The sequence below is a fragment of the Eurosta solidaginis genome, chromosome 5 (assembly GCF_040869045.1).
Source record: "Eurosta solidaginis isolate ZX-2024a chromosome 5, ASM4086904v1, whole genome shotgun sequence".
Classification (NCBI taxonomy): domain Eukaryota; kingdom Metazoa; phylum Arthropoda; class Insecta; order Diptera; family Tephritidae; genus Eurosta; species Eurosta solidaginis.
Window position 1 is genome coordinate 230,369,437 of NC_090323.1, and position 25,250 is coordinate 230,394,686.

The window sequence follows — 25,250 nt, forward strand, 5'->3', positions numbered from 1 at the left end:
CACGTCACAATGTACATACATACGTATACCACATTCATACATCCTTACTTACAAACACATATCTCTTAAGCGTTTTGCTTTTTTCGAGTCTTCGATATAATTTTTGAAATTTTTTTAACCCTGATTTCTGTTTTTTTATTTTAAATCCGCAGATGTTAGATGTTTATGGTTTTTGTACACTCCCGCATTCTCGCTCTTTTTAAGTGGATGTAAGTTCATGCGTCAGTGCTTTGCACACAGAGTATATTAACTTTGATTGCATGACGGTTGGTTGTACAGGTATAAAGGAATCGAGATAGATATAGACTTCCATATATCAAAATCATTAGTATCAAAAAAATTAGATTGAGCCATGTCCGTCCGTCCGTCCGTCCGTCTGTTCGTTAACACGATAACTTGAATAAATATTGAGATATCTTCACCAAATAGACACTGCCATATCAATCAGTCGAGCTATATGTGAAGGAATAATTCAACACGGACTCACGGTTTATGGGTGGACATCCGAAAAGAATAAAAACAAAATCAATGCATGTATGAATAGATGCTTTCGAACGGCTGCAGGGTTGCTCATGGCCACTCCAATAGCCGCCCTCAGACTAGAAGCGCGGTACCACGATATCGATTGGCAACTCCAAAGAAGGTCAGCTGGTATCGCAGCGAAAGCTTTGACACTGCCAGATCACCCATTACACGAGCATATGTGGGAGCTACAATCTGCCAATAGAAGAAAAGTAGGCGGCAGAAATGCTAGCGCTCTGGAAAATATTATACGCTACCTTAACATTAAAAAAACACCCATACCAGCACAGCCACTAAGGAAATCACCTAAAATAAAATTCCATACGGATATGACACTTAGCGAATTCAAAAAAGAAAACACAAATGCTAACATCTTTAAAATCCTCTATGCAAAAATAAAAAATGAATTCAACCCAGAACTTATCCTTTTCACTGACGGCTCTAGGCAGTGCGACACCTCAACCTATGCTTTAGTAGAACAAACTTCAGATGACTCCTTTAAAACTCTGAAGCAAAGTCTATTACCGCTACATGCAGGAATTTTCGATGCAGAACTTGCAGCTGTTGAACAGGCAATTATATACGCTGCTGAAAGAAAAGCAAAAACGTTGATATGTTCCGACAGCCAAAGTGTAGTCAAATACATTGGCTCTACTGCATATAATGGACCGGAAATCCAAAGACCTAGAGAGGATCAATTAATAAAAATCCTTTGGGTTCCAGGCCACATAGGAATCAAAGGAAATGAAGAAACTGATCACATAGCAAAAGCAGCGCTCCGCTTACCATTAACTGTGAAAGTACCTTGCTATAGCAGTATTATAAGAAACCATTGTTATAGTTGTCAAGATGTTGAAGAACAAGGAAAATGGAAAAGTTCAAATTTATTTCTTCGAACACACAACTCGGGCACAAAGAGGCCAAACTACAATATAAACTTTACCAGGGATGAATGTATAAAGATTGCAAGAATGAGAGTTGGAACCACGCTGTTCAGCATATCTCATCATTACAATGATAATTGCCCGATTCAATGTTCGACATGCTCCACTGCATTGACTCCCGAACACATGATGCAAATTTGTCCGTTGACGAAAGTATCAACCCACATAGATGTTGCACTAGATTGCGGTAAAACGGAAACGATAAACACTGTCAATAATGCCTTGAAAACCCACAACGTCTACCACACTACTTAACACAGAAACGAAAAATAAATACCCTTCAAGTTAAGAGAACATACACTTAGCTTACATACCAATATGTTTAACTGCAGGGAACCATATGGTCTCAGTAACCAAGTACCCTAACCAAAAATAGTTTATAAATTTATTTGTAAACTATGATGAAAATAATAATAATAATAATAATATAAAATTCTTCTGTCACGGTTTTAGAGGCTGAACTCCTCGGAAACTGCTGAACCGATTCTCATGAAATTTTGTGAGCATATTGGGTAGGTCTGAGAATCGGCCAACGTCTACCCTTTTTTTCACTACGTGTCTAGGGTCTTGAGATCAAAACGTGGACCCGGGTACCCCTAGAATGTGTTTATGCAATATGGATATCAAATGAAAACTGTTGATGAGTGCTATAGTACAGGATAATTTTCATACAACTGGGAGGCTAGGGTCTCTAGATATAGCCCAAAACGTGGACCCGGGTACCCCTAGAATGTGTTTATACAACATGGATATCAAATGAAATTTGTTTTTGAGTGCTATAGTACAGGATAATTTTCATACAACTGGGAGGCTAGGGTCTCGAGATATAGCCCAAAACATGGACCCGGGTACCCCTAGAATGTGTTTATACAATATGGATATCAAATGAAAACTGTTGATGAGTGCTATAGTACAGGATAATTTTCATACAACTGGGAGGCTAGGGTCTCGAGATATAGCCCAAAACATGGGCCCGGGTACCCCTAGAATGTGTTTATACAATATGGATATCAAATGAAAACTGTTGATGAGTGCTATAGTACAGGATAATTTTCATACAACTGGGAGGCTAGTGTCTCGAGATATAGCCCAAAACGTGGACCCGGGTACCCCTAGAATGTGTTTATACAATATGGATATCAAATGAAAGCTGTTGGTGAGAGCTCTAAAGTTCATTGTGATATTCGATTTAGTCGCATCAACCTGGCAAAACTGATAAATATGCATGCGAATCCCACATACCTATTTACATACGTCCTATCCGATTTGCCTGAAATTTCGTATATAAACCTATATTGGTATTTACGATGTTTTTTTCCGGGAAGTATGCCAGAGACGGACTGGGACTGGGATTAGGACTAGGACTGGGACTGAGACTGAGACTCGGAGTGGGACTGGGACTGAGACTCGGAATGGGACTGGAACAAAATACACACCTCTGGGACTGGCAATAAGAGATGAAGAAGAAGGAGAAAAACTTGAGAGAAGAGCAAATAGAGAAGGAGACTGCGAAAGAGATATAATGAGACGAAAATGGAGATGAAGCGAAAAAGATGGAGGGAGGAGTGAATAAAAAGATTAGGAAAAAGTGTAGAGGGGTAGGGCAGAGTTAGACGGAAAAAGCTTATTACAATGTATGCAGATAGGCCAAATTTGGGGCAGAACAACGTCTGCCGGGTCTGCTAGTACTCATCTAACATTCACATCAAAGATCAAATCAAAATAAAAAATTAAACAAAGTTTTAAATTTGATAGCTACTTGAAAAATCTATAATTTCCTAAAGTTACCCTGCAAAAAATAGTGTGACTTGTCCCTGAATAGGGTGCGCCGCAGCTAATCGCTCGGTAATCTACAATGGGCTATAGTTGAGCCCCATGGGCATAGATGGGTATATTCAGTCTTAAATTTGTAAAAATTTAACCCATTCCAAGGAATATTAAAAAAAACTACAATAAAATGGGAAAAATAAAAGAAATGCAGTGAAATAAAATTAAAAGATATTAAGCTGCTCGTAGGGATCAGTTCTCATAAAGATACAATAAGGGTCTATCAGATAATACCCGCAGGGTGGATCTAGGCGACAGTACTCATAAGGGTTAAAGAGGAATTAACAGAAAGCCTGCCTGAGAGTACTCTTTCAGACATACATAAGCAGGTACAATTAGTCTCTCCATAGAACGTGCTCAAACAAAAGGGACCATTTCAACACGTATAAAGAGATCAAACCTGGCTATAGTCGCACGCTCCCTTTCGATTCAATGCGGAGTCATCCTATAGGTAGGTATGTAGGTAGGTAGGTATAATGGCTGCGACCAAGGTCGCCCAAGTAGCTAATGAAAAGACCGTTTTGATGCCATAAAACTCATCTGAACCTACTGAGTACTACATGGATATATTTTACAACCAACCTGAGTTGTTTATAAAATCAAGAATGTTTGCCATCCCTATTTCCGCTAATCTTCCTAGATCTTCCAAAAAAGGGCTCCCGAATGATCATAAACGGGTTCTAGCTAGAGCCGGGTATTTACACAGAAAGTGCTAGACAGTCTCTTTTTCATCTATGTCCTTACAACTTCTGCAGTGGTCGTTGTGCGGAATACCCAACTTTTCCGCATGCGTGCCTAAAGCCCAGTGACCAGTGCAGACCGCTATAAGTCTATGGGTGTCGGCCCTAGATCTTCCCAGCAGATACCTTGTTTTCCTTTCGTTGTAATCCGGCCAAATGGCTTTTGAAATCGCACAACCCGTGGTGCTCTTCCATTTTTTTTTGGGCTTTGTTCACATAAGAATCTCGTATATCTCCCTTGGCCATCCCCAGGGGTATACCTACTTCGACACTGGTTACTCCCTCACCCCCCCCCCCCCCCTGCTGAGCCACTACGTGCCAGTTTGTCAGCCATCTTATTTCCCTCGATTCCCCTATGTACCGGAACCCAGATAATGGATATTTCCAGAGTGCCGGTCAGCGCCAATAAGAGTTCTTTGCATGACCTTGTACTTACAGTATATTTTGCAGTGTAGCTACAGGAATACCTACAAAGATATGTTCTTCATATAAATGTGTGTGAGTATCAATTGAAATATACACATATGGCGCATAAATATTTTAAGGATTTGTGACACGGATGTGTACGTGAGTGCAACAATCAACACGTAGAGAGGCTTCAATGCGTATATGAGATAGTAAACAAATCTGCAGGATATATGTAAATTGGAACTCGTATAACTCATTGCTATTTAACTTTTTGAGATTGTAAAATGGTTTCTGATTTCTTTGCTCCAGAATTTCATCCCCGGATACTGGAAAATTAAAATTTAGATTAAATCAGGTGCACTAAAAGTTAAATTTAGTTGAAATATAGGTATGCAAGGTACTGTACAATGCTTTTAATATTTTATTTTAGTATAAAAGCCAGTTCTAGCCTAAAAGTATACTTTCCCAACGTCGTTTCTGTATTTAAAGCCCCTTTACGCAAGTTATAATACATATATTTCTTCTGTATGTGTTTGTGACCGAACTCCTCCTAAGCGACAGGACCAATTTTAATGAAATTGTGTTTGTGTGTTCCACGAGGTTTAAGCATGCTTTAGACACATAATTTCGTCCGTTTTCTTTGTTACCTTTCCCGGAAGTAACCAGGACGCGACTTGTTCTAAAAAAATCATTGATTGTGCGACGTACTTGAAATTTGGTACAGGGGTATATCCTTGACTAGCTTATTATTTAGGAAAACTTTCTTTCGGGAAAGAGGACTAGGGACCGACCTCATTAAAAAAATTTGTTGGGGCGATTTGCTTGAAACTCGGTACAGGGGCACCTCTTTGGCCAAGTTAATATTTGAGACACTTTTATTCTGAAAAGTGGACCATGCAATTTGCTTAAAATTTTGCACAGGGTATGGACCTCCATAGCTGCTTTTGGTAATGCGATATTCTTGAAATTCAGGGGTGCAAGTTAATATTTGAGAAATAATTCATTCCGGGAAGTAGACCTCTTCCAAAAATCCAATTAAGGATGCAATTTGCTTTAAGATCGATACAGGGGTACCTTTTTTGCCAAGATCTGATACCATTATTATTTTTCACAATATGTGTAAATAGGATGTGTTAAGGAGAGTTTTAATAAGAGGTTTTTAAGAAGAAGAGCGAGAAGGAAAGGGAGAAGTATACAAAAACAATAGGCTGAAAACGAGAAGAAAAAATATGAGATATAGGCGTGGGAATTGGTGACGAAGAGAAAGCGAATCAGATGAAGCACGTTATCCATATTTGGCATAGAGGAAATTAAGGTGAGTGTTAGTGGGGGTAGGAGTGAGAGTGGGAGTGAAAGTGGAAGCGATAGTTGGAGTGCGAATGGCTTCGGGGCGAAGAAAGATAAATGGGATTTAGAGTGAACAAGAATAAGAAGGAAAATAAACTAACAGTTAACGAGTTAGAGAGTGGAGAGGGGAAGCGAGGATCACTTTTAAAATATAGGCAAGCCAATTTCGGACAGAACCAATTTCGCCTGACACTTTAGTAATTCTATATACATATATCTAGGTGCGATACTTTGAACTAATGATTAGATAGAGGATAAATTTAATTTATTATCTTGCTTATAAAAGGAAGCATGTACTTAAGATTTCCAATATAGTATGTTCTTGCCGCTATATATATAAAATTATATATATATAAATTTAAAACATTTTTACCATGAAACAAACTAATCCGACGTCCTTAAGAGTCCTGTTTCGTTACTTACAGCATACGGCAGCTGTAAATGTAACGCAAAGTAAATAAAATAAGAATATCCAAACAAAGAATGCAACAGATTAACAAGCAAACAAGTTGTTCAACAGCAGCTGCTATCATCTGTCTCCAAGGACTAAGCCAAAACATTTGTAGATGGATGTACTTATATGTGCCTACATATGTACTAATTAATCGGAGTGAGCATTTAGAATTTAAATAAAAGTCAAACTAATTAAATAAAATACAATATAACACAATTAAAGTAAAATTACCAAAAGGCATAAAGAAGGAAACACGATTTTAATATTTAATTACATAAAAGCAAGGCGCATAATCTTCGAAGATATTTAAGGCCGAACTTTTCCTCCACTTTACGTCGTGTTCCTTTCAATTTTTCCTACACATATTGGCGGGACGGGACCTAGATGTTTTTACGCCGACTCCGAACGGCATCTGGAAGTTAGATGAGTTTTCACTGAGAAGCTTTTCATGACAGAAATACCCTCGGAGTGTTTGCCAAACACTTCTGAGGGGTGATCCCGATTAGAAAAACTTGTTTCTAATTGCAAATTTTTGATGTTTCTTTGAACCCGGTTTGGTAGGCGGATCACGCCACATTTGTATGTGGACTTAGAATGCATTTAGAAAGAAACCCATCCTAACGGACACTTTATTAAGTAGACTCCCTCTTTGCCTGTGCAGTTTTTCATGCGGCAAGTTAAAGGTAAAATTTTCTGAACAAATTGCCTTCCGTTAGGCGAACACTCTCTTGGCCGAACGCGCACAATTTTGGCGGACCCTCTTATCGGTTTTTATAACCAATCAATCAAGAACCTCTTTTGGACGGTCGCGAAAGTAAAGCTACAAGATTGCTTGAAGTTAGGTTAGACTGAACTAGTAGGACTTTAAGGACTTCGCATAAAATGAATGTTTCTTTGGAGTTACCAGAAGCTTATTCGACGACTAAACTGAACAACCACCTCAAAAACCATTTCCTTTTGCAAAATACTAGAAGCTACCTAGAGGCCATCCCACTAGCGGCTTCTAGACCTAAAACTTTATTTGACGTGATCTTTAACACCTTGCAACACTTCGCATGGTTTTAAAACTGTCTAGTTGATCATGTGCAGCAATTGCCTCATTTCCCAGTTCATCAGCCTTTTCGTTATCATATATGCCCGTATAAACGGGGCCGTAAAATGATTGTGTTATGATTCTTGCAAGTGCTTATTTATACCCTAACACACTTCTAGTTGTTGTGCTATGCGAGATTAACGCCCCAACAACCGCATGATTGCCAATATAAAAGTTTACATGATTGTAGTAAAGCCGTAAATTTCGTCGACCAGACATCTCTCTTCGTCGGACAAAAGTTGGCTGACGGTTAGCGTCCGCCCAGTGGACATTTCACTGTATATGCTCTTTAAGGTTTTATGGCCTTTAGATACATGCCTACATCATTTCAGCCATACGTGAGCTTCCTCAGGCATTACGGTCGAAATTCGTTCTTCGTTGGTGTTATATTTCGGTCGATAGAGACACGCTATAATAAGATATGAATTAAAATACAGTAAATTAGTCTTCCTTCCTTGACTAATATCAGTTAAGGAGCTGACTGGGAAAGAGAAATGCGTTGTTTGGGCTATTACAAATTATTATTAATTAAAAATTCATAAATTATTATAATTTACGCCTCACCTCTCCCCTTTTTTTATTTATCGCTATTCTTGTTTTTCGTTACTTTTTCATGCCCTTCCCACAATTATGGTTTGCTCAACAATCAAGTATTTATTTTCCCTGTAGTTTATTCTTTAATTACTTTTTAACTTCGTTTCGTGCCTCTCACTTTCAGATCACTCAAAGACGGCAACAAAATTGGGGTGCCTCCATCGTAACAGCAGGGTATCATATATTTTCACTCATAAGTAAATCATAAATACCTCCAAACTCACGTTCCTATATATTTACCCATGTGCATGCATTAAGGTGTGTCCAAAAGTCCACAATATTTCAAAATAACGGAGTTCGGATTCCTATCAATACATGGCTTCAATGTAGGATGAGATTATAATTAGATATATCCAAATTCTAGCCTGCTGCGCATTTGTGATTCACAATAGACCTATATTTGGGTGCGGATTGGCGGATCTACATACTTTATGCCAGCTTTAAACGGCGTTTGCTAAGGAAGATACATTTTTTGGCTGAGAAGCTTATGAAATACACTCGAAGGGCTTGTAAAACCGCTACCGAGGTGTGACCCAGTTTTAGAAAAAAAAATTTTAGTTACGTCAGCGCAATACCAGACACATGTTCGGCAAGGGCCTGCTCGTATGAGTACAACTTCTTAGGTCTCTTAAGCTAGCCCGACCTTTTCAGCAAAATCAAAGAACGAAACCGTACTAAATGCACAATATTTAATGCTAAATTAATAAGGGTTAATTAAATGTATTAATTAAATTTATTAATTAATTAACACGTATTGAATTATCATTAAAAATTGTGCAATTTAGTACATTCTCGTTCTTTGATTAACTTAATATTTAAAAAAAAAAAAAAGTGTAATGTTTTTAAAAAAATATTAAGTTAATCAAAGAACGAGAATATACTAAATTGCACAATATTTAATGATAATTCAATACGGGTTAATTAATTAATAAATTTAATTAAATTAATAAATTTAATTAATTAATTTAATTAACCCGTATTAATTTAGCATTAAACATTGTGCATTTAGCACGGTCTCGATTTTTGATTGGGCTGAAAAGGTGGGCTAGCTTAAGTGCTCTTAACTTCCTTTAACTAACATTTATACTAATGTATGTATGTCAGTAGTTGTTTTAACGTTAACAAAACTCCATAAAAATTATTTCCGTAGAGGGTTCGCAGTAGGTGTTGCCCGCTGTTGTGCCCGTTGCAAGTACGGAAACTCCATTTACCAAGCTGAGTGAACCGCCTTGATACCTTCAAAGTCTTTAATTGGAAACAGCAAAAAACCCACTAATAAATTAGAAGTTATCGGTTTTCTAACCTCTTAAAAAATTCCAGATGCCATCTGCGCGCACCGGTATAACGATCTTACATAGAATATATTAGATCATTAGGTTGAAAAGTAAAGAAATTCTGAAAATCATTTTACAACTCTCTTTGATCACGGTAGTGCTCAGCACTTAAAAATCCCTTGAATCATTGCAATTTTTGTACTCCATCACACCTTTTTACTTATCTCTGGGATCTTGACAATATTTAGGAATAGGGTCTACATTCTGGAGAATATATGGTAGGATTCTGGGCGCCATAAGTGTTGCTTAACAGTCAATACTCTTTATGGGTAGACCTTCGAACGCGCTTCGTTTTGATTTCCTCATTTGCTTGTCGAAACCTTTACAGAATTACTTGCAAGGACATAATTCCAGTTAAGACCAGTCTGAACTTTAAATAATAACTCTTTTACAAAAAACCCCTGTGGACTGCAATCCGAATACTCCTGTCTTGTTCTTCAAAGATATAGCATGCAAAGCATAAATGCTCTGACTTAGTACCAATGCCGCTCCTCTCGATGTTATACAGCTATTGTGCCCGTTAACGGCCAGTTTATAGCAGTCACCCCGAAGACTTTTTATAGACCGAGCTGCATCCCGTTTGCCTATAATATCAATCAGATGTATAATACTATAACGAATTTACTGCAATTCCGCAAATCTTCTGCTGACGTTCGGATCTCTAAACTGTTGAATAAATAACTCCACTATTCAATAATGCAAAATAGCCTTTATTGAAGTACTTCACAATACTACTACTTCTCGACAGATAGCGTGCTTAAATCAAACTCATTCTGATTACTCAGCTGCCGCTCTTTTATACACTGTGCTGTGTCGCTTGAATACTTCTAGGCGTTTCTATTTCTAGAATCTACTACTTATTTATCAGTTATAACTACAGATGCACGCCTATAGTCTCTCATATGCGCGTGTGTATGTGAGCGACACTTGCACAAATGAGTGCATACTTTCGGGAGTATCTCAGATATATGCATGTGTTTGTGCGTTACTCTCCGCTGCTTGTATGGACATATGAGTAGACATAATGATTGATTTGTTGATGTGCATACAAGTCACTGCTTAGTATCGGCTTAGAGATGTGAGTATCACTTAGTGTTACTAATATTCGTCACAATACGCATACGGAAGCTGTTGAGTTTGGAGACATCCGTTTCTAAACTTCGGCGGACAATTTCCTCTTAACGTCTTTCAATGCATCTTAAGACAGTAAGCAGCTTTCTTAAATCTGTCGTTCCTATTTAGCTCCTTGTTTAGTACAATCTGTGCTCACATTAGCGAGGTACTCTGAGCTTTACTATCTTGGATCTTCATACTAAGACTACGCTGCAAATATTCGCTTCCCGAGAACTTGCTTCTGACACAACCTGACATATTATTAGCTTAAGTTGTCTGTTATCATTATGCTGCAGGTCTTATGAAACCACATTATTAGTCCAAATAGCTTTATTGTAACCCTTCTGTCAGATATTGCGACTTCCCAATCACCGTTTTTATTCCATCTCAATTTGAGATACTTTTGAGTACTTGCCTTATTTTCAAATACTTATCAAATATTAGTTCATTAGTTAATCTTCCGTGATAGCGTTCATCATATGCAGTTCGATTCTTTTCAAGCTGAGAACTTTTCTAATTTCACACCCATTTCATAGGTGACATGAACGAAATAGAATCTCACTTACTTACTTAGTTGGCGCTTAACCGTCTAAACGGTTATGGCCGTCCAACATGGCGCGCCTGTCGCTCCTTCGCTCCACCAACCGGCGCCAATCGGTCCCATAAAGGGAGTTTAAATCGTTTTCCACCTGATCTTTCCAACGGAGTGGGGCCGCCCTCTACCTCTGCTTCCATAGGCGGCTTCCGATAGAAACACTTTCTTGGCCGGAGCATCATCTTTCATTCGCATAACATGGCCTAGCCAGCGCAGCCGCTGCCTTTTAATTCGCTGGACTATGTTGATGTCTGCGTATAGCTCGTACAGCTGATCATTAAATCTTCTTCGGTACTCGCCATCGCCAACGCGTAGAGGTCCATAAATCTTTCGAAGAACTTTTCGCTCGAACACTCCCAAAGCCGCTTCATCTGCTGTTGTCATGGTCCATGCTTCTGACCCATATAGCAGGACGGGTACGATAAGTGACTTGTAGAGTATGATTTTCGTTCGCCGAGAGAGGACTTTACTTTTCAATTGCCTACCTAGTCCAAAGTAGCGTTTATTGGCAAGATTGATTCTTCGCTGGATTTCAGTGCTGATGCTGTTGCTAGTGTTGATGCTGTTTCCCAAATAAACGAAGTCTTTTACTATTTCGAAATTATGACTGCCAACAGTAGCGTGGTTGCCAAGGCGCATATGCGCTGACTCTTTGCTCGATGACAGCAGTTACTTCGTTTTGTCCTCATTCACCATCAAACCCATCTTTACCGCTTCTTTTTCCAGTTGGAGTAAGCAGAGCTAACAGCGCGGGTGTTTAGGCCGATGATATCAATGTCATCAGCATATGCCAGTAATTGCACGCTTTTATAGTATATTGTTTCATGAACGAAATAGAATCAGAACGTACTTTTCAAATGTTTCTCAAACAATACTCAAGTTGAAAATTAAAGTTCAAGAAGAATTTGAGAAAAGAATGAGTCGCAAATAATGGACAATGCTGCAAATCAAATTGAATCTTTGAGCGTTTTTGTTCTGCTGTTAGTTGGGGTACTACACAATCGTACGAAAAAAGATTCAATGCAAGATGGGAACACCCTGCTATCAACATAGTCATGCGTTCCGAAATTCTCAGTCAAGTACGAAAATAAGTTAGCTCGATACCCTCACAAGCTATGTACATATATACGGTTGCAGCTGTTGTCTACTGCGAAATAGAATGACAGAGGACCGATCGTCAGCACGGCTACATTATGTTCTTTCAACTATACTTTTGTTGCATTTCTGGTGCTGTTGTTTGTTGTTTGGCTGACTGCCTGCTGCCTTTTGGGTTTTATAGTAGTGGTGATGGTGGTGGTGGCGGCAATGCCTCATTTCAAAACAATACAATAGGCCTCAACGAATCAGGTTCAAAAAGAAACTGAAATTTGCCTTTAGTTTTTGGGCTGAGTTGTACGTGAGTCAGTTACACTACAAACACCGGTCCGGTTGTACGCATGATGCGTTCATTCACTTCATTCATTCATATAAAATTTAAACCGTAACGTATTTTGTGTATTTACAATTGGAAAAGAATCACAGTTAAAGAGCGAGTGAAATTGAAATGAAAAAAATATTTTTTCATAAAGCTCTGCAATTCTTTAATGTGTTAAAAAATAGTTCCAAGTCTCTAATTAGTCGTTGAAGCAGTTACAAATATCTACTTACTCATATTTATGCTCAAAAGTGAACGGAAGTTACATACAACCAAACCGTCAACAGTCTCATCTTGCTACAACAAAAATTTCAATGTAGCGCTCAGAGCTCAAAACTTTACTCAGTTTTAATGTGCAAGTGCTTGAATGCCAAGGCAAAAAGTGAATAAAATGCAAAAAAATTTATGCAGAATAAAATGAAATTAAATTCGCAAAAAAACGAAGAAAGAAAATAAAGAGTACAAACAAGTTAACCTCACCCATTTAAAAGTGTTCTCTGTGCTATTAAAATTATATTAAAACAATCATTGGAACAACTTTAACTCTTCGTTGTGCCCCTATTCCAGACGTATTCAAATGCAGCTGCGCGATTCCCAAGTCAGCTGTTGCTCTGCCATGGTCAGCCAGAGGTCAACAACTACCAACACAATTGCAAATATACGAGTACCACAGCACCTTACAACGGACGCAGCGAAAGCAGTAAAAAAAGTTAAAAGAGCATCGACAACGAGTTGGTTGTATAGAGCTTACACTTTGCAAAGGCGGTAAGTTTTGAGTGGAGATGGTATAGAACTTTCAGCTACTGAATAGGATCGTTAAAGCTGTTGCGAATTTTTAAAGTAAATAACATTCGAGTGACTTGTATAAATGAATGGGGAATGTGATTATGAAGCAGGTGCTTCACCTATTGGAAGATCGCAGGTGCTACAAAGGAGATTGATTATTTCAGTCATATTCTAAGTAAAAACCAAGCCGAATAAGATGGTCTTGAAAAGTCTAACTGCATGTCCCACGACTCTGAAATACCCTGCTCGCCTCTGTAGGATTCAGCCTTTGCAAAGATCGATACAGGAATACCGCAAGCCATAGACTTTGTGCTACAGTTCATTTTACCAGGTGTGCGTCACAAGTACTCGAGTCGTTTGGTCCTGCACATTCGCTTAAGTTCACAAACGGAGTGTCGTCAAACGATTCCCAGCATAGTCTGTACTTCTCCCAAAGAATCGATTTGGTATGCCAAATGTTTGATAGCGCGAACAAAGCTGTCCAGTTGGGCGATGTTCCGGTTGGGAATGCACCTTTGTGACATATAAAACTGAAGTAAGCCAGATTCATTTGTCCATTTCTAAGTTAAAATATCTTGAAACCACACTTATAGTAGACCTAGAATATAGAATAAAATCGAACCCGGAATCCTAAATGTTATGAACCGTTTACTTTTTCTAACACAAATCGGAACCGCTACTTTGATACCTATTCAAAAACTCTAGATAAGCTCCCGCTCTACTCCTGCTGCGATGGCATGAGTGGGCACCTATATAATTGGGGTTAAGCTATAAGTTTTTTGCCCACATTTGGGCTATGCATTTGAATTTTGATTTGAATTTATTAATCGGAATCTACCCAAAATGTTCTATGAGCATATATATATTCAGCAGGATATTCGTCCCAGACTTGGTGCTTTACAAAGCGTTCCACTGATTCAAAGCAAAGCTAAGTGTTGCGGATTTGCTAGCATTTTGGTAGTATCTCTAAAAGCTATTGCGCTCAAACAGAGAATCACTGAAGCATTGCTTCCTGCCTTATGTGAATATCTTCTTCTTCTTCAAGAGATTGTCTTCGGCGCATTCTACGGTGCTTAACCGCCTATGAAATTTTGGCCGCTGCCTATCATGTTAAGCTAATTATTCCTACTTCGCGTTAGCTGACGATAATCGGGAGCACCAAGAAAGATCAATCTTCTGAACCCATCTTTTCGCATTCCCCTTCGCCCAAAATCCTTTAACATCGCGGGAGGGATTTTTAATCTACCGGAGAACCCTCCTCTGGAATACTCCATGGGCCATCCCATCCTCTCTAGACACAGTCTGTGATTTCGTACAGCAAAAAATACATTTTTCATTCATTGAGAGAGAAGCTGAGCACCTTTTTAGAAAAGGGGTATGCAACCATAACCGCATCCAAGCAGCATATTTTTATGTCACTGCTTTAAAGACTCTAAAAATATGGTGCCATTCGATCTATTTATCTTAAGTCGAAGTCACACTTATAAGTTCTAATGAGGTGGCCCACTTTGGGCTTACGTCCTTCGCACAATATGCCCGATAGATCCCCTCTTATTTTTTTTTATCAACAACCAATTTTAAAAACAAAATCAATCATGACTACTTCTTTATTCAGGGAGAAATCGTGTTTGCTTTTTGGTCGGTTGTTGTTATTGTAGCGGCAAAGATTACCCATCTGGTTAACGGGTTTAGAATATACCGGTGTCAGCTATACCTGACGTAAGATGCGTCTAAAATATCTAATTCATTCGAGGGGTTGTGTAGCGCAATCCTTTCAAAAGATGCCAGCACAATTTTTAGCTTCTCCAACCCAATTATCGACCTCACCGAACCGTGGCGAATCCTGTTTCTTTAGTAGCTGAGACTCTGGCGACTCCAAGTTACTTAATAGTTCAATGTGGTCTTATTAAATCGAATCGTTCACGGAATAGCTGGGCTTATATCTTAATGTTGCTTGTTACCGTAAAGTATCGGATATATATCCGGCAAAGGACCATCAACATCAACAACAAGCTTTTTGGCCCATCTTTTAAACGGTTCTCATTTTGGTTCATTTGTAAATTAGAGTTTAATTGCTTTTGTCAAACTGTCTGTAAGTTATTGTCTTATCCACGGATACCTATTTTAAAAGCGTACTCCGCCTACCACACCGCAGATCCTGGGTGCACGCCCAGGAAAACCAACATCCAAATTTTAGAAACAAGTTTTCGAAATGGGTCCATCCCAATACGCCAGTAAATGTTTCTTTCTTTTCAGTTTCTCTTAGAAAAACATAATAATTGAAATTCAATTATTACAAGCCGGTGTTAAGCTCATGAATTCTTAAAAATAAGTATAAACTGAACACACCATTAAACAAACATACACAAGTTTTTTCAATTGGAAGAAAGTCTTTCTAAGCTGGCAAACACTCCGAGTATTTTTCCGCCATGAAAAGCTTCTCAGTAAAAACTATTCTGCCTTGTAAAAGCCGTTTGGAGCCGACATAAAAAAGTCCCGTCCCGCCAAATTGGAAAAGAAGCTCGGCTTAAAATCTCTTCGGAGGTTATCGCGCCTTGCATTTATTTTATTTATTTATTTATTTATTTTGGTCAGTTGAAGGATTTTACAACATTAGTATCCACACTGTCTCGAGTTTTATAGGAAAAATTATCTCCGCACCAAGGCTGACTTTCTCCTGAAACCTCCCTTTATAAAACTGTAAGTTGTTGTTATATTTATGGATATCTCTTTCGATGCTGATCAGGTGTCATCTATTTTTCTCCATGCCATTCATTACCTTAATTATAATACCTAATTATTCATCATCTCTTTTCACTTTTTGCGTTTAAAAGTTTAGTTACAAACTTTCATTCAAAAGCTGAAAAGCATTTCGTTGCGCATATATTTAAACTTTTTTTTATTTAAACAGCTGATTTAGTTCATTTAGTATGCAAACATTTTTGAAATGCATTAAAAGTGAAACGTGCCCTCGGCGCTAATAGTGAAAGCCGAATCAATAGTATAAAAATGTAAATGAAAACGTAAAATCATTTGCATATGAATATATTGTAGATATGTCATACATGTGTACATACATATGAGGTATTCCATCCCATTTCGACCAATTTTACCCCTATAGAATTGGCTGAAAGTTTTTCTTCTTTTTCTAGCTTACGAAAGACGTTTTTCAGAAGTTTTTCAAACTTTTTCATCCAACTCAAAAATAGTTATGAATTTTTAAAAAAACACCGTTTTTGTTTTCAAAAATTGACGGTTTGGGATCTTTTTTTCTCAAATTTGTTTTTAAATGTACTTTTCGGAAAAAATTCAAAAAATTTTTTAAAGTTTTTTTGTAATTTTTCAGCTTTTCGAGATTTTTTGAATTTCGCCCTTTTTTTCTCATAAAAAACTTCAATCAATTCTGCAATCATCCCCACTAATCCCGGAGTGGGCCGAGAATTTTTTTTTTTATTTTATTGAAGAAAAAAAAATTTAATTAATTAAATTTAAATTTTTTTTTTTGTATTTTTTCCGAAAAGCACATTTAAAAACATATTTAAAAAAAAATAATTGCAAACGGTAAATTTGTGAAAAAGTTATAGCATTTTGAAAAAAACACCGTTTGTTTTCAAAATATTTAAAACTTATTTTGAGTTGGAAAACGGTGTTTTTTTCAAAATGCTATAACTTTTTCAAAAATTGACCGTTTGGGATCATTTTTTTTTTTTTAATATGTTTTTAAATGTACTTTTCGGAAAAAATACAAAAAAATTTAAAGTTTTTTCTTTTCAATTAAATAAAAAAAAAAATTCTCGGCCCACTCCGGGATTAGTGGGGATGATTGCAGAATTGATTGAAGTTTTTTATGAGAAAAAGAGGGCGAAATTCGAAAAATCTCGAAAAACTGAAAAATTACAAAAAAAAAAAAACTTTAAATATTTTTTTGAATTTTTTCCGAAAAGTACATTTAAAAACAAATTTAAAAAAAAAAAGATCCCAAACGGTCAATTTTTGAAAAAGTTATAGCATTTTGAAAACAAAAACGGTGTTTTTTTTTTAAATTCATAACTTTTTTTGAGTTGGATGAAAAAATTTGAAAAACTTCTGAAAAACGTCTTTCGTAAGCTAGAAAATGAAGAAAAACTTTCAGCCAATTCTAAAGGGGTCGGGTTCAAAATTGGTCGAAATGGGATGGAATACCCCATATGTATATCACATACATACATAGGTGCATATTTCGCAGTTAATTCAAAGCCCCAGATTAGGATGAGTCACTACTTTACAGTGAATGCACTTAGATATGTAAAGGAAATAAACGCTTAAATTGTCACATCATTTAATTTTCAGCTCATGCTCACATACATACAATACATACCTAAGATACTTAAATAAATACTGACTTGGGTGAGTTTACAGTTTCACTATTACCACCCAAATCACAAATAATTGAAAATGTAAAAATGTGACGGCAAAATCTGATTTGACTTATAACAAAAAAATCTTTAACATAAAATTGCCAGATGTTTGATAGCGGTCTCACATGTCCAAAAATTTGAGTGCAAAGAAATTCCGAAAAAAGATATACAAAAATCCACCCTTAATTGCTGAAATGACGAAAAATACATATAACAGCTGTTCCACTCAAAACTTTTCCCATATGAGGTTTTATATCATGATAAATGGTTATAATCAACCACAAAGTGGACACAAATTTCCCACTCTCTCGCACTTCCTATATTCCTTTTGAATATGAAATATGTTAGTTAAATAAATGTTTTGATAAATGCTCAAACCTTTGGTTTTGCATTACTCTTTAAAAACATGTTTTACACACCCCACAAAAATTAATTTCTTTATAAAAAATCTACTTTGAGCTCACCCTCTACCAAAGAAAAAGAAATACTCATCCATGCAGTACTTTTATTTGATAACATAAATTTAATTCGTATGTATGATCTGTTGATTGTTTTGTCTGTCTTGCGCCGATGAATGATATCTTTTGTTGTGTGACATAGCCAAATGCGCATAAATAAGAATACATCAACAAATTTCAGGGACCGTAATCCATACGAGTCAGTAAACAAAAGCGGCTTTACATTCAGTGTATTATGCGATGCACGGAAGTTCAAGGTCGACAACTCATCGGTCTTCAACAGTTGGGCATTAGACTGAGAAAATTCGTATGTTTGAGAAGAACCACCACGAATTGGTGGATGCCTTTTCTTAACTTCAAAGAAGCTTTCGACAACTTTTGCCTGAATTTAAATACCCTGCAAAATTTTAAAGGCTCTACCACAAGACGTTGAGCTACAGTATCAGCTCCATTAGAGTTGGGAATGGCCTCTCCGAAAGTTTCGAAACCAAACGAGCCATCAGACAAAACAACTTGCTATAATGAGGTTTCCTTAAACTCATGCTAGAGAAGACAATTTTAGTAGCAGATTTATGCTGGAGAAGACAATTTTAGTAGCAGATTTAAAAAGCTATAATTCAAACTATTATAAGATCATAAAATTGGTAGCGCATGCTTATATTCTTAAGTTATGCTTCACTGGTGGCCGCCGTTGTGTGATGATAGCGTGCTCCGCCTACCACACCGAATATCCCGGGTTCACTCCCGGGCAAAGGAACATCAAAATTTTAGAAATAAGTTTTTTCAATTAAAAGAAATTTTTTCTAAGCGGGTTTGTCCCACGGCGGCTTGGAAATTGGCATCCATAACCCCGGTTTTTAAAAGTGGTAGCAAAAACAATGTAAGCAATTATAGACCAATTTCCAAACTATTTACTGTTTCAAAGCTACTAGAATGTATGATTAAGGACAAAATGTATTTTTCAGTCAAAAGTTTAATTGTTCCAAACCAGCATGGTTTTATTCGGGGGCGCTCTACTGTTTCAAATTTGGCAGTGTTTAGTGAGTATTGTCTATCGGCTTTTTCTAGCAGATGTCAGGTGGATTGTGTCTACACGGATTTTTCGAAAGCCTTTGACAAAGTGTCTCATAGGATTCTGATTGCGAAGCTTGAATGTCTTGGCTTTCATTCTGGATTTTTGAATTGGCTTAAGTCGTACTTACGTCATAGACCATGCGTGGTTATGCTTGATAATGCCTCCTCTTATTCGTATGTTGCGACATCGGGTGTCCCACAGGGTAGCATTCTTGGTCTATTGCTCTTTGTGTTGTTTATAAATGATATTTCCTCATGCTTTAAGTTCATTTACTTTTTGCTATATGTCGATGACTTGAATATATTTTCGAGAGTTACGAATCTAATTGACGTGGCTAAAATTCAATTACACCTTAATAATTTATACTTGTGGTGCCTGAAGTTGCACCTTTCGCTTAATATCAGCAAATGTTTTCATATTTATTTTTCAAAATCTAATAATATTTTAGCATCATCTTACAGTGTTTCAGCTCATACTTTGCAGATATCCAGTGAAATAAAGAATCTTGGTGTTATTTTTGATGCCAAGCTCTCTTTCAACAGCCACATTGATTTTATAGTATCGAAGTAATATGCTATGCTAGGTTTTCTTAGAAGAAATAGTTCTGAGTTCTCAAATCCTTATACATTAAAGTTGCTTTACACCACTTTTCTACGTCCCTATCTGGAGTATGCAGCCTTTATCTGGCGTCCATTTCATCAATTTACGATAGAAAGGATAGAACGTGTTCAAAAAGTGTTTCTTAAATACGCTTTGCTTTGCCTTTGCTTCACGTCACCAGTTCCCTCCTACAGGTCTCAATCATTGTTAAGAAATCTTAAATCTTAAGAAAAAAGAAGGTCTGTCCTCTCGTTAACTTTTGTTTTTGGTATTATACAAGGAACTGTTGACTGTACTTACCTTCTGGAGCGCATTTATCTTAATGCCCCGCAAAGGACACTGCGATTTTCAAATATTTTTTATTGCGAAAACTTTAAGACAAACTATCTTCGGAACGCCCCTTTGTCAAGGGCTGTTAATGAATTCAATATAATCTCTAATTCTATCGATATTGTTTTTTCGGTCTCGAAATCATATTTTCTTTATACTCTAAATTTAATATAATCTATTAATTTGCTGAATTTTATTTACTCATAGTCTGTAAGAATATTTTTCATGTTCGTAGACTAATTCAAATAAATAAATTTGCATCGTTCTCCTTTTTAATTGTTCCTACAAATTGGCTGGAAGGGACCTAAATGTTCTATGCCAGCTTTGAACGGCATCTGCAATTCAGATGAGTTTTCACTGAGAAGCTTTTCATGGCAGAAATACACTTGACCCCGCTTAGAAAAACGTTCTTTGAATTGAAAAAACTTGTTTCTAAAATTTGTATGTTGCTTTGCCATGAACACAGGATTTTCGTTGTGGTAGGCGGAACACGCTGCCATTACACCACTGCTGTCGCATGTATGAATTCACAATGGTCAAATCTAATATCTATTTTTAAACGACGAATAGAATGCTGAAAATTAAAAAAAGATAAACATTCGCATTAAAAAATAAAATAATTAAAAAAATTTTAAGTTAAACGGTTTTCTATTGATAGTCATAAGTAAGACTAACTGAACCTTAATCAAGTTATGCTACGCCCGACGTCCTTGCAAGTACATACAAACTTTAAGCTCGTACACCTTTACATATTATTACGAATATTAGCAAAACTAAGGGGTATTGCCATCTCTAATCCGATTCTAAACAGTGATTTGTACGCACATCAATAATTCAATCATTATGTCTACACATATGTACGTACACGCAGCGGAGAAGAGATGCACACACATGCAGATATCTTATATGAGATGCTCCCAAAAGTATGAAATTGCAATTGTGGAAGTGTCGCTCACAAATAAACGCGCATCTGAGAAGCTATACACGTGCATCTGTAGTTATAATTATATGGCAGTAACTAAGTAAATTCTGGAAGCGCCTAGAAGATGCAACGAGGAAATCACAGAGTATAAAAGCACCAACGGTAGAGGCGCAGTAAGCAGTTTCAATTAAGCACGCTATCTGTCGGGCAATAGATCAGTTTCATTTAAGCTATCAGTCAGTTTTGTTATTAAGCAAGCTAGTTGCAAAGTATAAGTGTTATTGTGAAGTACTTTAATAAGGGCAATTTTTCCATTATTCAATATTGGAGTTATTTATTCAACAGTTTAGCGATACGAACGTTAGCAGAAGATTGCAAATAAGAGGAATTGCAGTAAATTCGTTACAATATTTTTACAGCTTTTTCACTCTTTTTGTAAACCCGTGTAAATTTTGGTAACCAACTTATAAATGCATCATATGTCCTTTATATGTATATATTAATGTCTTTTAAATATTAAACCGAAATATGAATATGGAAGTGTAAATACAAACCTGTCTAAAAATACAATTTAAATGTTTTCCTTGAATGTTTGTACAAAATGTTTTCATGTACCTTCGTAACCATTCTTTTTTATCTTCTTCTAACTTTTCGTTAATTTCAACCAATTTTCCTGGCTACTTTCAGTTCACCCAAAGCCACAAATCCCAATGCCTTACCACAATTTGATGATGTGAAAAGCAGTTATTCAACAAATTTGGTAAGTTTTAAATTAATTTATACATTACATTTCATATCCACTATCTGTCTGCCAAAATATGTTGTTACTAAGTTAATTAGCTAAATTTTAATTCATATGTGTAGTTATGTCTGGGTTTTAAAAAATCATTTCCTTTGTATCTACAAAGCAAAGTTCCCGCATTCTTGCATGTACTACACATAAATGTGGAAACTATTCATGCGTTAAGTTAAGCAATTATGAAATTCATAAACGCAACGAATTTCTGGGAGAAGCGGTTTCACGTTTCTATAATAACATACCTTAGTAAATATTTTTGTATGTATTAATGGTATAGACTTAACTGCATGTCTGCTGATAGTGAATTTATTTTTTAAATCCTCATTGCCAATAACGTAAGAAATGTAAGCAATATTTGCAATTCGAAGAAATATTTATAGCAGCGTATGTTAACTGAACAACCTCTTCAAGAGTTTTGAAAGAGACGTACGAAAAAAATAATCCTACTTAAGCAGCTATTCAAATATCAGGAAGTAAGGGCAGGAACAATACAGCCGAAGACTTCATACCTTTGTTGTTGTCGTTGCAGCAGTGCTGCGCACCATCCAGTATGTTACAGTATCCAGATCGAAGTTGAGCTAGAGTGAGGCGCGTGAGAATTTATTCCTATTCTGCGAGTTCTGTGTATTTTTCTTTAAGAACTGGGTTCGATGGGCAATTCCTAGCATAGAAGTCCGACGCCTGTTTGTGGATATCACTGAGGATCTGCTTGTGCTTTTTTGCTTCATACGGCTGTGTTCACAGGTGCCGTATTTCCTCATAATGCTTACGGAGATGACCCCTTAAGCCCCTGGGCGGTATAGCTTCATCAATCAGATGTCTGTTGGGATACCCATGTTTCTAGGTATTCAACAGAAACTGTTTGTTTAGTATTTTGTTTCTCTCCCTAATGGAGAGTATTCTCGCCTCATTGTGTAGGTGATGTTCTGGGGACATAAGAATACAGCCCATAGCGGTTCTGAGGGCAGTGTTTTGGCAGGCCTGCATTTTCTTTCAGTGAGTAAACTTTATGTTTGGCGACTATATCGGTGTAGCATGCACACGGCCGGCCCATTGCTTTGTAAGTGGTAATGAGCATTTCATTGTATTTACCCCAAGTGCATATGGCAAGAGATTTGAGGATTTTATTACGGCCCTGGAATTTAGATACAATTGCGGTTGCATGCTCGCCGAAATTTAGATCCTGATCGAACGTCGCACGCAGTATTTTTGGGTGTAAGAGTAAGTCGGTAAGACTTCAAACCTTTCGTGATTGAAGCTGAGCAATAAACCCATCCCATTCGTAATATCCAAATAATTGACTTTATTTAATATATAGATACCAGATGTATATAAGCGACATTTTCGATATATCAAATAAGTTATAGTTTCTTGCACAAAGTTTCACGTTTCTTGTTGTATGCATGATATATGTGGCTATGACTATGTATCTTTTATCTGAACAATCGGCTGTATGGGATATATGTTTTATATACGACCGATATTTTTAGACAACAGTATGTGCTATATACGGAAGATATGACAAAAATGGGGCAGAAATTATGAAAATCTTCCTATATGAACCATCAGTTGCGTGGGATACATACCACATACGCAACCGATCTCTATAATTTTTTCAGACAACAATATGTGCCGTAGGTATATGTAAGCATTTGGTGAAATTTGAAGCTTCTTTCTGATGAATTGAGACAGATATGACAAAAAGTCCTCTTCTCTGAAAAATCGGTTGTATAGGGGATATATGCTATAGTGGTCCGGTCTGTGTAATCGGAGCTGCAAATATAGCCGCTGGCGAAATTTCATCAGGATATTTTAAAATTAAGGTACTAGTTTGCCATCAGCTCTTCATCCTTATCATTTCGGTATACTTATTGATGGGTCTATCACTTCTCCTTTAAGGATTTACAATTTTAAGATTCGTGACAAACTTAATATACTATTTAATTTTCATGAAAGGTATAGAAATAACACCCCAAAACTACTCATATAAATGAGTTGATTTTCCATGAAATAAAACTTGACCGGAGATGATAATAAATTTCTTGTGAAATTAATCAATCTGTAACGCAGTCATAGAATAAGAAGTATGTTGCTCAAATAACTTAGTCCTCATAATAGCAGAATCTATGATTTATTTCAAAGATTATGATTTATTATAAGGTAGAGGAATTTTTTAGAAAGGAATTTATAATATTTTTCTTGGTTTTGATATTAGAGACTCAACAAATCTCAAGGTCATAGTTTATGGGTAATCCTTTGAACAACCGGAAAGTCCGCTCTTGGTGATTTTTGATTTGTAAATTTCTTTGCTCACGGTATGAGGTAATTCAGAGCGTAAACGTAAAGAAAGTGATATGCTATATGGGGAATAGCATAATATAGTCGCCATAGTGTAGCGCAATGTTGAAACAATGTACTTTATACCATACGAAATAAAAAAGTTGCAAATGCCCTCCCCAAAATGTAAAGCTTATTTTGAGAAGAACGCGGAAAAACCACATTTTTTAAGTTGTTTATTCGACATTCCTCTTTTAAAATTGATGTGTCATTATTTCTGCCTTAAAAATCGCTAAAATTCATTTTAATGTCCTTTTGATCTCTGCAGTCGTTTTCACGTGCTTGTTTTTTCATAGTTTCGTGAAAGGAAAATCATATTTTACGGTGCTACCAAAGAGGATTAACATACAAAACTATAAGACAACGACTTCCGCGCTCAAAAGGATATTGGAAGGAATTATAGAAATTCTCACTAAAAAAGTTATGACACATAAAATTTGTATATCAATTATAAAATGGCAAAGTTACAACAAAAAAACAGTTTCAGCTGTATTTGCAAGGGTAAAAAAATTGTAAACAAAATTTTCCGAGACTCTCTCAACATAAGCTTCCAATTTGGGGGCGGACTATTGCAACTTTTTTCTACCCATGTACGTAGTAGAGTTGATACATGCGACAACAGAAGCCAAATCAAGGCAAAGAAAGTTTGATTTTAGGTGCCTTATCAACGAGGTATAGACGTATTATCGATTTGTTATGGAAGTATTATAAAGTTGATAACAGGTTATCGTGGAGTTATTGATTTTTATTGACGAGTTATAGGCTTGTTAGTGGAAAGTTTTCGAAAATTAATCGATTATTTATCGAAAATGTATCGATATGTTATCAAACCGCTATCGATTTGTTACGATAAAACTATCGACTTGTTATAAAAATATTATCAATTTACTATCGATATAAATCCGATTGGTAGCATACTTATTTGCTATCGACAAGTTATCGCTTTGCTATCGAAAAGTTATCCAGTTGCTATCAATAATTTATCAGTTCGTTATGGAAAAGTAAGCGAATATTCATCAAAATTATATCGATATTTTTTCAAAAAGTTATCATTTTGTTGTCGAAGTGTTATTAATGTGCTTTAGCCAGTTCAAAGACATTAGTTTCCTAGACGCATAACTGTATGATTACACAATTACACATCGATATTCACGAGCACTT

The 25,250-nt window shown here is 36.5% G+C and overlaps 1 protein-coding gene across 1 annotated transcript in view; it reads left to right on the forward strand.

The window, feature by feature from the left end:
- Positions 1–25,250, forward strand: part of RhoGEF3 (Rho guanine nucleotide exchange factor 3) — a 666,916-nt gene that overhangs the window by 586,854 nt on the left and 54,812 nt on the right. The window contains exon 9 of the mRNA XM_067792017.1: positions 21,641–21,713. Coding sequence (XP_067648118.1) covers positions 21,641–21,713 — 73 coding nt within the window. The remainder of the gene's footprint in view (positions 1–21,640; positions 21,714–25,250) is intronic.